Source organism: Lontra canadensis, unplaced genomic scaffold (assembly GCF_010015895.1).
Source record: "Lontra canadensis isolate GAN:19392208 unplaced genomic scaffold, GSC_riverotter_1.0 scaffold86, whole genome shotgun sequence".
Taxonomy (NCBI): Eukaryota; Metazoa; Chordata; class Mammalia; order Carnivora; family Mustelidae; genus Lontra; species Lontra canadensis.
The window spans coordinates 1,585,057-1,601,712 of NW_022631080.1; the positions used below are offsets into that span (position 1 = coordinate 1,585,057).

General features: G+C 35.1%; 1 protein-coding gene across 4 annotated transcripts in view; it reads right to left on the reverse strand.

Moving 5' to 3' along the window:
- The window catches only part of DMD (dystrophin), a 2,197,254-nt gene that overhangs the window by 1,122,587 nt on the left and 1,058,011 nt on the right, over positions 1–16,656 (reverse strand). For all 4 annotated transcript variants that reach the window (XM_032883124.1, XM_032883125.1, XM_032883122.1 and 1 more), the window contains exon 43: positions 13,908–14,080. In XM_032883124.1, coding sequence (XP_032739015.1) covers positions 13,908–14,080 — 173 coding nt within the window. The remainder of the gene's footprint in view (positions 1–13,907; positions 14,081–16,656) is intronic.

The window sequence follows — 16,656 nt, forward strand, 5'->3', positions numbered from 1 at the left end:
CCCTACAAGAGGTCCACTCAGGATGTTGAGTGGTAGCAGAAATCTTCCATGTAATGATAGACATAGGGCAACAAGGTCCATTAACTGAAATCATTCTTCCTTGCCCTCCTATCTAATCTACACTATCTCTTAGGTATTCACTGCAAAAATAATTTTATATATTAGACATTCAGAGGAAGGAAAGTAAATGAAGCTCACTTCCAAACTATCCTCATACAGTCTAAGAGACTACTGCTTTCAGCAGAATAAAAAGTGAATGAAAATCCATTGTCTGTAGATTTCTTTTATGTAGAAAAACAACACATGTATGTAAAAAAGGCAGTAAGTATAATCAGTCCATTTTACTTCCTAAGTTTCCTTACTAAGGCTAAACTGCATTTTCTTTTGTCTTTTTGTCTCCAAATTCCATTATCTTATTAATAATAGAACATTTGTGAGGTAAGTCTTTTAAGTTCTATTTGCCATCTTTGATACAAAGATTTAGACATCATGGGCAGAAATGGTATCATGAAAATCATTTAGAGAGCTATTTCACAAAAAACATTATATGTCTATTATATTTTATAATATTCACAGTTATCCCCTATAAAGAAGTTTTTAGAAAATATCCTTGATAAAAGACATCTCTTATGACTACAGTGCTTTGAAGCAAAAGCAGATATACTGAAGCACTGCACAGATAAGGAATCAGATTTTATGGCCAATGATGAGAGTGATAAGGGTAGTCTTCATAAATGATATATTTCTTAGTGCCTTTTCTTTATTTATGATATAGCATCAAGAAAACATATGGCCCTGTCCTGCCAATAAATGGTTGTATAAAAGTAATTATTAAATTATTATAATACAATAATTGGTTACACCTTTGATGATTGATGTAAGTCACCAAATCCAAAGGGTCCATGAAGCAGTCTATATTGAGACTAATGAAAACCTAAATGTTCCCCTTTAGCTATGCTGTGATCTTTTTTCTTGCTGTGCACAAAATCCTGAAAAAATGGGACTGGAAGTAATTCCAATGCTTTTAAACGCAACTTAAAATTTAATTTCCTTTGTGACCTTTGAAATAACAGTCATAAAAGTTTAGTTTTCCTAATTTCCCAGATTCTCCACAGGTATTTCTTTACTAAGAAACAAAACAAAACAAAAACCTTCATACAAATTGAAGTCTTCTTTCTTCCCAATAAATGAAGGATTTTCATTTATCTTACTTTCTTCTTCATTTATCTTATTTGCACTTATCTTATTTTCTGTGTTCTTCAAACTTAAAATACTTCCAGCCTTGTTCATGTCTCCCTGAAACTTTCTTCTTTCTACATTTCGAAAGTTTTGCTCTTTTTTCTGTCATCTAGTCAAGTCTTCTAGATCTGTAATCGTTCTCATTACTCTTCATGTTACCACTCATAAACCAAATGATTTTCATGTGGCAAAGAATTCTGATCATGAAGTAAAATTAACTAATGAGTAAAATTTGTCTTCATTCATCTCTAGTGAGAACAAATTTATTCTTGGCTTCTCTAAAGACATCCAAAGAATTGTGTTTTTGATCTTCCAGGACTTTAACTTTGAAAATGTCAGAGTGAGCAAAGAACGTCTAATCAACACTATGAACATAGTCTGTTTATCCAAACAAGGAATGGAAGCCTTCAAGAAATCTGCAACCATAAAAAAAGTAAGCATGATTTTAATTTGTCCTTTGATGCTAGAAACTATAGTGTCAGATAATTTGCAGAAGACTTGGAATAAACTGGGAATACAACTAGAATTTTCCTGAATTAATTTAATAAAAAAAAACCCAAAGAATTTATTTATTGGTGATAGAAAATCCAAGTCTTTCATGCCATTCAGGAATTTGACTTAAGCAGGACTGTGTCTCTGACCTTTAATTTTTAGTTCTAATGATGTCTCTAACTGGTATGAATCCCACTTAAAAAAAACTAAGTCCTTATTAAAATCTTAGCATAAGACTCAATAATTCAAATACCTAACCACAGTTAGAAATGACAAAGGTAATGACAAATGGCAAAGGTAAACATCAGTAGAAGAGTAAACAAACAAACAAAAAAAGCCAATGAGGAAGAATGAGAAATACAGACATAAGCCTTAGCATGTTATTGGTTAGGGTAAGACATAATCCAGAGAATTGCAGAAATCAGAAAAGTAGCACAAATAAGCGGAAAAGTGAACAGCTGGGTAAGGAAGTATAGTGGGCCTTATTAAGTACAATAAGAACACCCCTCCATAGTATAGCAGATCCTGCTGACCTTCATGCACTGTCTTCACTCTTGACACTCCAGTGTGACCTGGCCTATGTCCAACAGCCACTGTTAACTATACTTCTTAGTCTGAGGACTTTCTTTGAAGCAGAGAAGACACTACACTCAAAAGCAGGACACAATGAGCAGCCCTTAAAAATGACTAATAAGAACTAGAGTATAAACATCACAGTTCACATGCATGCCTTTTGCTTAAAGTGACTGAGACGTACCTGTCTCATACTTTTGCAGCCTTTCTCCATGGAATTAAGCTCCAGTCCCCCACCGTAGTGACTGGCTAGCTAATATTCCACAGAAGCTACTTTCCCTTCCATTGCTTACCACCACACTACTGCACCACAGCTTCCGGAATCATCTCCTGAATAAACAACCTGAACTCAAATCTTTGTCTCAGGATTTGCTTTAGAAGCAACCCAAACCAACACTCATAACCTCAAATTTTTTATTAACACCAAAATCAATCCTTAGCCATGGCTACTCTGACCTCATAGATGGCGTTAAGAAAAAAAAAATACTTAACTGAACTGGAAAATCAATTCATGCTTAAAAAAAAAATGTAGCCTGCATGCTTTTTAAGACAGTGTAAGTGTAATGGGATACACAGCGACCTAGTAGAAGGAAAGAGAGAATATTCAACAACTCATTAAATACCAACTAATGTTATGATTCAAAGAATAGGTCTTTAAGAAATTTGAATTCTAATGTAATTAAAAATAATTTCCAATCATTGGATTCTACGTAAGTATACAAAAACTAGTTATTACCAGAAGGGTGTATCTAATCACAAATAGACTTTTATTTTTCTCGTAATATTAAGCCTCTGAAATATAAATTTGATAAGAGTCCATTCCATGCAATTTAACTCTGTGGATTTTTCTTTTACTTGTGAGGAAAGGATTTCCCTTTTAGAAATTTTGGCTTGGATTACAAAATGCTTTATTATGTGCATTGCAAACCTACTTATTTACCACAGCTAGACAGAGACTCCTTCTTACTTTGTCATGCAGCTGCTTGTTTTTAAACAAATTTTGCCAAGAGACATAAACCAGATGGCCTTCTTCAAGGGTATACTGTGAGCCGTGATAGTCAGCTTATGGTAGTTTCAAGCAGCAGACAGCTGGGTATGGAAAGTCATGATGCTATTTGGAAATCCAACTTCCAAGTGTGCCGAAGCACAAGGAGACGCTCAAGTTGGTAAATAAAACTGTGACTCCAAGTTTGTTTTAGTATTCTATTTTTTCAAGGGTCTTTAAATTTCTGCTTCATAATATTAAAAGAGGGTTTTTTGTTGTTTTTTGTTTTGTTTTGTTTTTCAAAATAAAAGTTACACAAACTATTGGATTAGAGATGAAACCTGTCTAAAAAGTGGATTCAGGATACATTTTCAAGTGGAACCAACAAGTTGGGTATTCTCAGAAAATTATATGCACACCATCAACAATGCTTACGGATGCTATAATAATCTACTAGAGTAGTGCAATATTTTAAATTGTTATTCCTAATTCTATTCTGTAGTAGAATTATGTACCATCACTCTTGGAATGGCTTCATGGTGAGCAGTGTTTATTCCTCTACTAGAATTTGGGCTTGCCTTATAACTTGCTTTGACCTTTGGATGTAAATGGAAGAGATAGCATGTCAGTTCCAACTCAAGGTCTTTAAGGAATCACATGTTTCCACGTGCCCTTCTGAGAGTTCTGAAATCTGACATGGAAGAATATGCCTCAAGTATCTACTGCCCTTCCAGCCTGGCCCCAGAATGAAATAAATAGGTCGGATGTATTCGTTCAATCTATAGTCCCAAAGGCTGAAGTAGAGTTGACTCGAAGTAGCCCCTGAAGTAGAGTTGACTCAAAGTAGCCAGGAACATGAGAATAATGATTTATTGTTAATTCCGGGTGTGTTTGTTAGACACAATTATTGCAGCAGCAACTGACCAATACTGGCAAACTTTAGTAAGGGCCCAGTGGACAGTTACCTTGGGTCACTCCTACGTTACTGGGAGATAGGGAAAAAGGTATAAGACAGATGTGAAGTTGCATCTATGTCCTAATTGTGGTGCTACTACTTTATGCGAGGTACCCATAAAAATTATATCTCTGATTACATCAGAATTACTTCAAAACAAAGGGCATGAAATAACAATCCTTAGTTTTTAGCATTATCTTTGAATATTAGGGAAAGACACATAGAAAGAAAAAAAGAAAAGAAATGCAAGAGAAACTAAGCAGACAAAATTCACTATATATATATATATATACATATATATATATATATACACATCTTAAATTTACTCAAATATACAAACATACAAATATACAAATTATTCAAATATTAAGAATTTGAAAATGCCTATCTAAACTGTTGTTTATTTTTCTAAGTATCTAACCATTTTGGGAAACCACAAAGAAATTTAAAATGTTTCTTTCAAACAGAAATCTCTCAAACACCACATTTTTAGCTTATAATGGGCAGCTTTCTCTTGAGGAAACTAATATTTTCAAGAGGAATTTGAGACTGTCCATGGATAAACTAAGAACTAATAAGAAAATAATTCTTGTGAAAATTGCCTTACAGGCTAGAATTTGCAATTGTCACAGAGTAAGCAAATTTTTAAGGCGTCAGAATTTTATAATGGTAACAAATCCCCACCTCACACACACATACACCCCAGAATAGTAGAAGTTAAAACAAGCAAGTAAGTCAGAAAACAAAAATTTGTTGTCTTCTACCAGGAAGTTATGTTGACTTTAGTGGCTAATAGGTATATTTTTCCTTATGAGAGACTGTTTACTTTTCTCACATATCATAAAGAACATATCAAGACCTCATATTAATCATATATTGCTATATCCATACTTCAAAGTCATAATTCAGTATTATTATGGAAAAATGAAAGTAAATATGAGGAAATTTACACTACATAAATATTTGGTTGAATGAACTATAATAGGAATGAAGTTCTTGTTAACCAAAGAAACAAGAAACTTATTTTGAGTGAGCAGTCTGTCATTCACATGTGAGGTCTCCTCAATTAAAAAAAAATAATGTATTGAAGAGCTACCATAAAATTATACTGTGTTTAGCTTAGGGGTGACAGGAAGTGTATGGCACAGTTTCTGCTACTCTATAGTAACAAAAACTCTGTTGGATGGTACAGAGTTGCACACAGTGATGTAAGACTTTTAAATTCATGGTAAGCACCAATAAGGAAACTATATAAACAGAGAGTTCTAGGAACACAGAGGCTGGAATAATTGAGACCAGCAAAGTATTCCAAATGGTAGCATTTGCACTGGGTCCTGAATATGAGTAGGACCTTGCCAAAAAACAAGTTTTAGCGTTCCTCAATCACTTGAGAAGATCCTTTACCACTTGGTTTTGCCAAGCATCTTATAGAATCACAATCTATTTCTCTAAAGATAATGAATATGAAGATAATACCTTCAAAATATTAAACATCTCTTTAAAGCACCGTGGTTTCAGAGACAAGGGCTTTAAAGAGCTTTTATATGTATCCCTCTTACTGCTACTGAAGAATGACCTCTGGAAGAAAACATAATCGATAAGCACAAGAAATACAAGAAATCCTATGTGAAATGTATAAAAGACAAGGAATGCAGCAGACGAGAGTTCATAACATGAGTCAAAAAACAGGCTCTGGCATATTCTTTCTATGGATACTTGAGACAATGATTTATTCCCTCTAAATCTCAAGTGCCTCATCTGTAAAATAAGTTATCCTGATGATGCAATCTTATATATAAAACATTGAATGCATGCCTGGCACATAGGTGTGGCTAAAAAAGGTCTTGAATCTTACACAAGGCTCATCTCACATGCTCAGAAAAGGAGATGTCCTAAAATTTCAGTTCACTGTCATAATTTCTGCTTTGGTCTTAGATCCTTATTTTTTAGTGGTCATTCTTGGTGTTAGTAATCTAAACTGCTATAATCTATGAATAACCCAACTATAGTCAAAGTCTTGGAATATATACTCCAGGAGCACTATGGCAACGAAGTTATGCATCTCTCTCCTTGGCTAGGCCATGGCTTTGTTGGAAAAGAGGGGAAAAATCAGACAAAAATTGATTAATGAGAAAATGTTTTGGGAACATGGAGGGATAGAACAAGCAGGTATTGACAATTATGTAAAACTTCTATGTTTATGTTAGCAGAATTCAGGAAGCCAAAGTGAGATAGTACCAAAATCAGAGTTCATAAAATGATAAAAGAGTAGGGGAAGGAGATAACTCTAGACTTAGCCACCCATTTTACATATTTCTTAGGGCTGCTTAAAAAACAAAACAAAATAGACTTCTGTAAAAACTGTTGAAGAGACTGTTAGTTCTCTTCAAATATTCATTTTCCTGCTTTTCCATAAGAGTACACTTTTTTGGCAGAACACATAGCACTCAGGAATAAGTGTAACATTTCCCAGCCTCCCTTGCAGCTTGGGTGTGGTCATGTGACTGACTTCTGGTCAATGAGGCATAACCAAAATGTTGCAGCTCCCAAGACCCTTTATTAATAGACAATTAGTATGCACACTTTGCCACTCTTTCCCCCTTCTCCCATCTTCCTTTTTGGAATGTAGAAGTGGTGGGAACTCCATCTTGCAACCTGTGAAGGAGAGCCCACCACGTGAGGATAGCTGAGCAGAAATCAGGAATGAGCAGAGCCATTATACCTGCCTTGATTGCATAATCCTACATTTTTAAGGAGAAAAAAAAATGCTTCTATCTTAGTGAAGCCAAAACAAACTCTAATTGATAAAGAGACTTTCTGGAAAGATTACATTTAGCACAGTTTTGCTTTCCTCCAAAACTTGTCTATTCCATTTAGAAGGGAAAAAATGTATATTTAGAAAAGGGAAATGTGTGATATAACAAAGCCAAGAAACACACAACAAGTAAAGTTAAATAGTGGCCTTATTTCCAAAATGAGGCTTGTCCTATAGCCATAAAATTGGTTTCTATATTAGAACCCTTTCCCTTTGACAGTAATGAAAATACAAGTTTATTTAGATAACAAAGAAGCCAACTACAGCCCCTGTACACTGAAGAAATAGAATCATCTATGGGGAGGAACAGAAATGTGTGTATACAGCTATCCTGGAAAACAAAGATGTTCAATTACTTTGAGAAAAAGATTCAGGATATTGATCTATGGTTAGCTCTAAGATTATATGAATTTTATATCTAGTCAATTTCTTATTTGAAGCAAGTTTTAAACTAACCTTGATGTGAACTGTAAAGATTTATAAGAATCTGAAAATGTTGAAGATATAAGGCAAATGATCCTGTATGAAATTACTATTATAAAAAGCAAATCACTCTGCAACTCTGGAGTGCTTTGAAATAGCAATAGGAACATACAGAAGAGAAGCTGATAGGTAGAAACAGACATATTTAATGCATTTCAAAAAGCCCTTTCCTTAAATAATTACAACAGATCTCCTCCATTCAATCCCTTTGTCAACTATTGCCAACAAAGAAGAATTCAGAAGAGGTTATAAGTAAGCAAGGGAATATTATACTGTATGTTAACTAACTAGAATTTAAAGAAAAGCTTTAAAAAAAGGAAATCTACAATCAAGGGCTAGTTTAGGTATCTAATTCAAATGGTACACAGTACTGAATGATTCATGTTTTAAACAGAGTTTCAAAATAACAATTATGAGATTAAGGGTATAGTTTGTTGATAATTAGTTTGTTTTAATGAGACTGGTAAGTAGGAATGCATGGACATTAAATACTTCTGAACACTAACTATACAGGATTAATCCTTTGTGGCTTAAAGTTTGTCTCTGGTGGTAAAACCTCCATGTAACTGGCATCAGCAGTCAAATCATATACTTCATTTTGGGCTGTGGGGTGCAAACAAAACCTCCTCTATTTGGCTTGCAATTGCCCTCTCAGTGCTGTGCAAAGTGCAACAACTGGACAGTGAAAGATATTCACAATACATAGGGATTGGTTTAGACTCTACAGAGCCCAGGAAGAAATATAAACACTCAAACAGAGCAGCGTAAAAGAGAAGGTGATATTCAGGAAGCTTAGCCCCTAAACTAAAATACACAAGAGAGAACAGAGGGCAGAGGAGACAGTGTAGAGGTGAAGTGTGCTGGATGCTAACTACATAAAATGATAGGACAGGAAGAAAGTTGCCTTTCTTAAAGTTCTGAAGATCTATTTCTGGAATATATGAAATGTCAGTGCTGTCAAATTATAGTTTCATCATCATCATCTTCAAAGAGTATTTATTAATCACAGTGTTATACTGGGCATCATACAGGCCAGCAAAATTGACATGATTTTTGATATCCACGACCTAATAAAATAAATCAGAAAAATTGATGTAGACAAAACAGATATCAAACAAGATACTTAACTTGGGAAAGCTTGAAGGTTAACAGTAAACTTTAAAATATTTAAAAAATATTTCTAAAATGCTTAGGTAAATTGGTGAATGTGCCTGTGTATCTATGAATAGGAATATTTTCTGATACATATGGAGAGATAAATAATGTGTTATTGTCTTTACATAGATAACTAAGTTTTTAAAATGAATTCTATCAAATCAATGACTTAATAAATAAGGATTTTCTTTTATTTATTTATTTTTAAAGATTTTATTTATTTATTTGACAGAGATCACAAGTAGACAGAGAGGCAGGCAGAGAGAGAGAGAGAGAGAGGGAAGCAGGCTCCCTGCTGAGCAGAGAGCCTGATGCGGGACTCAATCCCGGGACCCTGAGATCATGACCTGAGCCGAAGGCAGTGGCTTAACCCACTGAGCCACCCAGGTGCCCCTTTTAAAAACATCTTGATCTGAAGAACCAAAACAGAAGCCTTCTCCATACATCATGGTTTTAACAGTAGAAAAAAAGTGGGCCACGAATAGAAAATTTCACTTCTTCAATTTAACACGTCTTTGTCTGTATCAGTCCCATGAATGAATGCATGAGAATTCTTTCCCTGGTCCATACAACATTGATTCTGGAATAAGATACAAAAAGACTTTCCCATGTTTAGGGTTTGTTGTTTTTTTTTTAAGCTCTCCTTAATTCTCCCAAGTTCAAAAACTACCAGTAGAATCATGTATTAATATGTATACCTATACCTGGGGGGAGAAGGGGAATATGAAGATCCAATCTTGCATGAAAATCTTTACATTTAGTAGAGACTAATTCTAAGGCTGCAGTGTTAATCTTCCCTGAGTCGTCAGGATCCTGCATGTGCTTATCATGTATCTTCCCAACTACATATGGCTCTGTGACAAATAGAAGAGGCAGCTAATGCTGCAATAGCTGAATGTCTCATTTAGAAACAAACAATTCTGGAAAAGCTCCCAGAATATGCATCTGTCCCTCTAGCTTCCACTTTAGAGGATAAAATTGTATGGTGATGACATGAGGATTAGTATATTATTCTTTCCTTCTGTGAGGAGTAGGGGTTATTTCCCTCACCTTGACATGAGAGAAAAATATTTACTGAATGTCTCAGTAGAAAAATTACAAGTGAAAGAGAAAATGCTTATGAGAAACTTGCATTAGGAGTGGCTTGCAGAATTACATGCTCATTCCCTAGAGTCTGAATACAGAGATGATTAAGGCACTTTCTCTTCAAATCAGATTTCTTTGGTTTCTATTCCTGTTTTCTCCCCTTTCATTTCTTTCATTGTCTCATTTTCCTTCATGCAGTGCAAATGGCAGCAAGAGTCTGTGAGTGCTTTACTTTTCTGGACTTGGCACTAAGGGAATTGAACAAAGGAGAAATCCCTGGGGAAGCATCTTCCTGCTTTCTATCCCCCAGCATCCTATCAACATGTGGCCCTGTGGTCCCAGCATGATGGTGGTAACACTGGAAAAACTTTCTCTAGAGCAGTAGTGCCCACATACTTATCTGAGAGTAGGTACTGGTCAATTAGAAAATGTTCGGGGTCCATGGTGAAATGCCAAAAGTACAACAACGTAACAAGCTGTTCTGTAAGATACACTTTTTTTTTTTTAATTTTAAGGTTAGGTCCTTCTTGTACTTAAAAAAAAGAATTTATTATTTTAAAAATTTAAATGTAAAATTCATTCAAGTATAGCATATACAGAGAAAAGAGTACAAATTATAAGTGCATAATTACATAAACTTTCTTAACAGAAATATATCAATGCTAACAACATCCAGATCAAAAGATCTGCCCTTGTTAATCACTACTCTTCATAAAGGTAACAACTATATCTGACCGTTAACTCCCCAATATGCCTGTTTTTGAGTTCTTTATAAATGGACTCACAAAATATGTATTTTCTTTGCATCTGGCTTCTTGTCTGTAGCACTATCTTCCTATTTCTTATCTTCTGAAATATCACTGGTAATGGCATTTGATTTTTTTTTAATGTCCTCACCCTTCTTTCCCCATTTTTTGACACTTCATTTTGCTCTAAAATTTCACTATTGTAAGAATCACTACTCTTACTCTCATGTCCTCTTTACATCAGATCTAAAGCTCAGAATCACCTTGAATTTAACTACTTATGTGTATGGGTGAGCCATCCCAAAGTATCTGACTAAATGGGATTCCAAAAAGGAATAGTGATTTTTAAAAAAATCACTTACTTGATGTCAGATAAGAACTGTGTTGCTATACAATAATGCCATCTTATGGCTGTACAGCAATGTGTAGTCTAGAAACTGCTTTCATTTTTATTATCTCATTTGAACTATGCTATCCTCTTAGGCTTGGGGAGTAATTTCCTGAAAATGGTGCAAATTCATTAACCATTTAAGGAATAGTAAAGCTGGTGTCAGAAAGAAAGTGAAGGGTGCCTGGGTGGCTCAGCGGGTTAAAGCCTTTGCCTCCAGCTCTGGTCATGATCTCAGGGTCCTGGGATCGAGCCCCTCATTTGGCTCTCTGCTCAGCGGGGAGTTGCTTCCTCCTCTCTCTCTGTCTGCCTCTCTGCTTACTTGTGATCTCTGTCTGTCAAATAAATAAAATCTTTTAAAAAAGAAAGTAAGTAAAGACAACAGAGTATCTGGCACTCCTTAAATGTTGAAAGAAAGAATGGAGTATGTTTCTCTAATACTAGGTGGATCTTAGGTTAATTATTTCTTTATGTTCACATGTTTTCTGCAGGTATCTTTTGAAAGCAGTGAGTACCCACCAAGAATTAGATAACAATAGAATTTAGCAGCAATGTTAATTTCCCCAAAACTTAAATATTTATTTTACATATTTGTGTATCTATCCATATACATGGATCAGTACATAGATACACAGGATTCATGAATTAAATGTTCATTGTGTTTACTATTTGTGCTCCCACAGGGAAAAAAAATCCACTTTTAGTATTTTGGAGATTCACAACTTTACTAAGACACATGTTGAAATTCTATTTGCGGGAAGACAAGGTATGAACGCAGGTCTCTTAGATAATGAGTGAGCAGTCACAGATAAGTCTGGCTTTTAATTCTTTACTTGCCCTCACCTAAAAAGTAATGTCTGTTTTACTTTATGACATTTAATAAAGGTGAGTTTTGCCATTATAGCATTCATGAATCTGGTGATTAGTGATGGTCTCAGAACCTATGCCTTAGGAATGTCAAGAGTCTAATGCATTTTCTCATATTTGTAACTTATTGTGAGTATACACTATGCAAACCTATTAGAGCTAAATATTTTGGTGAAATGGAAATATGCAGATGTGCTATTTAATATGTATTTGGGTAAGTCATTTAATATCTTTGTAATTTAGTGTCCTCTGTAAAACAATGAAGTAGGATAAAATCACTAAGGTCATTTCTAGCTGTAAACATTTCTTTATTATTAATCATTAAATATCAACAATAGTTTGATTTATTTTTCAACAGGTAGTCACTTTTCTTCCCTTTCCACTGTAGGAAGAGACTATTTTGCCCCTCTATTGATGTCAGGCTTTCTCTGGCCAGTGGAATGGGAGTGAATTTAACGTGGGCCCAGGCCAGAAGTGGCCCGTAATATAAGCACAGGTCCACAAAGGAGTTTTACATCTGGTCCACGGTCTGGAGATCTGTCATGAGAAGAGAATGCCACTGACCCTGCATTTTAGGCTCAGGAGAAAGAGACAGAACAGACCTTAACCTGACACATATCTCAGAGCCTGCCTCAGCTATCCTACAGCTTGAAACAGCTGCCCATGAGCCCAGCCTTAGTCAGCCAAACCACAGGCAACTTAAAGACCCATGACCATGAAAATAAATCCTTTTTGTTTTGTCACTGGGTTCTGGAGTACAGCTTTATAACACCATATTATGGTAATGGCTGAGTAATACACGGTCATACATGAATCATATATGAAAACAATACCAATATAGCCATTCTTACTGGCTCAAAGGTGTTTTGGTAGAACAGACTTCGGAGAGGTTATAGGACAGGTGCGGACTGATAAGTCATGAGACTGAACAAAAGGACGATGGTCATGTGAAGGCCTTAATTGCCCAATAAAGGAATCTGGACTTAATTCTAAGGAGAATGAGATAGTGGTACTGAAGTTCTTAGACCTTAGAAAAACAACCCTGGCTGAAAGATAACTGGGAACAAAATGGGGATGATTATTAGAATTAGTGGAGATTTCTGCTGTAAGTATCAATTTAGAAACCTACTATAGTAAATAAAGAACTAAAGTAGAAGTAAGGATATTTAGAAATGGACAGATAAGACAGTTAAGAGGAAGGTCCCCTGTAACTATTAAAAATGGTTTTCTTTGAGAATAATAAAGAACACTGTCAATCTTTAAAACTACAATCTTTAAAACAAATTGTTTTAACTCATTAGAACTCCATTACTTTTAACCTAAAATAGGAAAAGAAAACAATATTCTACCTTCTTGTGGTGTGAGGCTAAAGAATATGTGAATTTTTGAAAATGTGGTTATAAGCTAGGTATGTTAATTAAGGCAAGCCCTGAAAAATTATTTTAAATCAACAAATTACTCATAGCAAAAAGAGTTGGGGGACTGTAAAATGTTATATATCACCTTCAAAATAGAACTGGTAATCTAAAACAAAATAGAACTGGTAAGTGAAAATCAACTTTTTGCTTATAGCTTATATTTCAAACATATTAATCTAAATATCAATTTGCTATAAATATATAGGACACAGATCTGACCAAAGATATGCATTTTATACTGTACAGTTGTTTAAGCCACCTCAATTAAATGACAAAACCTTCAAAATACAACTGGTAAGTGAAAATCAACATTTCACTGATAGCTTATTATTTCAAACATATTAATCTAAATATCAGTTTGTTATAAATATATAGGACACAGATTTGACCAAAGATATGTACTTTATACTGTACAGTTGTTTGAGCCACCTCAATAAATGACAAAACCTATTTGACATTATGTGAAATTTTAGAAAGTAATATAGTGCCCCAACATAATACTAACCCCAGTACAGAATAATTTCTAGAATTCAAATTATTAGTCTGTTCACCATTATTGATTCTCACTTCACTTACCTTTTCCCAATGATAATAACAATTCTTCTTTTCTTCCTCCCTACCTTTCCATGGAGAACACTGAAATGAACTTCAGAGTTTTCTCTGAAAACAGGTATAGTAATTTAGGAAAATAAAAGTGTTACCTACCCTTGTTGGTCCTTGTATATTTTGTTAACTCTTTCCCATTGGACATCGAGCCGTGAGAGAGCTTCCTGGAGCTTTGCCCTTTCTGCTGGGGTGGCACTGTGCAATGCTGCTGTCTTCTTATTGTGTATGATGTCAATCCGACCTGAGATTTGTTGCAAGTTGTCCTTTATGTTCTGTGATATAGAAAATTTGAAATACATCAGAAATGTATCAGCTGTCTATGGAAAGAGATAAAAGGAAATTTATAAACATCAGAAATAACAAATAGCCTTGTAATTCTTTTTTTTTTGTATTTCAAGTTTTTATTTAAATTCTAGTGAGTTAACATATTATATAATATTCACTTTAGGGGTAGAATTTAGAGAATCTTCAGTTGCATGTAAAACCTAGTTCTTACCACAGCAAGTGCCCTCCTTAATCCTCATCTCCTCATTTAACTCACCCACACCACCCCTCTAGCAACCCTCAGTTTGTTGTCTATAGTTCAGAGTCTCTCTTATGGTTTGCCTCCCTCTCCCTTTTATTCTTTCCCTTATATTCATCTGTTTTGTTTCTTCCACATATGAGTAAAATTATATGGTATTTGTCTTTCAATGACTGACTTATTTCACTTAGCATAATACCCTCCAGCTCTATCAACATCATTGCAAATGGCAAGATTTCATTCTCTCTTATGGCTGAGTAGTATTCCATCGTGTGTGAGAGACAGAGTGTGTGTGTATACGTGTATATATATGGGCTCTGGAGTACAGGTTTATACCACATAAATGTATGGCCTTTTTTATACCATATATATGTATATACATGTACACACACACACACACACACACACACACATACTAACTCTTCTTTATCCATTCATCAGCTGATGGACATTTGGGCTGTTTCCATAATTTGGCTATTATAGATCAACCCTGCAATTCTTCTTTTTTTTTTTTTTGTTATGTAAGTCGCCATAGAATACACCATTAGTTTTTGATGTAGTGTTCCATGATTCATTGTTTGTGTCTAACACATAGTGCTCCATGTAATACATGCCCTCCTTAATATCCATCACTAGGCTCACCCATTCCTCAACCCCCTCCCCTCTGAAACCCTCAGTTTGTTTCGCGGAGTCCATAGTTCCTCATGGTTCATCTCCCCCTCCAATTTTCCCCCTTCATTTTCCCCTTCCTTCTTTTAATGTCCGTCATGTTATTCTTTATGTTCCACAAGTGAAACCATGTGATACTTGACTCTCTCTGCTTGACTTGTTTCACTCAGCATAATCTCTTCCAGTCCCATCCACGTTGATGCAAAAGTTGGGTATTCATCCTTTCTGATGGCTGAATAATATTCCATTGTATATGAGTACCACATCTTCATTATCCATCAGTCTGTTGAAGGGCATCTTGGGTCTTTCCACAGTTTGGCTATTGTGGACATTGCTGCTATGAACATTGGGGGTCATGTGGCCCTTCTTTTCACTACATCTGTATCTTTGAAGTAAATACCCAGTAGTGCAATTGCTGGGTCATAGGGTAGCTCTATTTTTAATTTTTTGAGAAACTGCCACACTGTTTTCTAAAGTGGCTGCATCAACCCGCATTCCCACCAAGAGTGTAAGAGGGTTCCCCTTTCTCCACAGCATCTCCAACATTTGTTTCTTGTCTTGTCAATTTTTGCCATTCTAACTTGTGTAAGGTGGTATCTAAATGTGGTTTTGATTTCAATTTCCCTGATGGCTAAAAATGATGAATATTTTTTTCATGTATAGGTTAGCCATTTGTATGTCTTCTCTGAAGAAGTGTCTGTTCATGTCTTCTGCCCATTTTTTGACCTGATTATTTGTTTTCTGGGTATTGAGTTTGAGAAGTTCTTTATAGAACTTGGATATCAGCCCATTATACACTATAGTGCTGCAATTCTTAATGACTAACTTATTAAAATCATCAACCCTGAATTCCAGTGATTTCAACATGTTCAGGTTCATTGGTTAATTCACAGTCTTCATCAAAATATGTTATATAACTCCCTCCATCTTAACACTCTATCTTCATTTGGCTTCTGTAACCTGAACTCTTCTGGTTTTTCTTCCACCTTCTTGTCCACTGCTTCCTCGGTCTTTACGGTTTACAGTTCTCCATACAAGAGCCAAAAAGATTTTTTTCAAAACATAAATCAGGTCATATTTCTACTCTGTTCAAAGTCCTCCAATGGCTCCTCATCAAGGTCATCATCTTTACCATGGCCTATTAAGTTCTAAATGACTTGGCTGTATGTTGGTTGTATGTTGTCTACCATTCTGATCTTACTTTTCTTAGTCTCCTCTGAGTCTAGAATGTTTCAGCCTCATTAACCTTTTGTGTTTCTCAAGAATGCCAAGCATTCTCTTGCTTCCAGGTTTCTTCTGTACTTGCTGTTCTCTCTGCCAAAAATATTCTTTCACTCCAAGACATTTATATGACTAGTACTCTCACTTCTTTCTCATCTAGGAAGAGCCCTCTCTACCACTCTATTTTAAATAGAAGCCCTAACAATTTTGTATTCCCTGTATTCTTCATTTTTCTTCCTGACATTTATGACTAACATTAAATTATATATCTACCAGTCTCTCTACACTACTAGACTAGACCCTATAAGTATAGGAAATGTTGTCTGTCTAAATTTCTACTGGGTTCTCAGAACTTAAACCTATTCATGGCACATGGTAGGTTACTCAATGTATTTTGTTGAATAAATGAACAAACTACTGTATCCTATAAGTTAA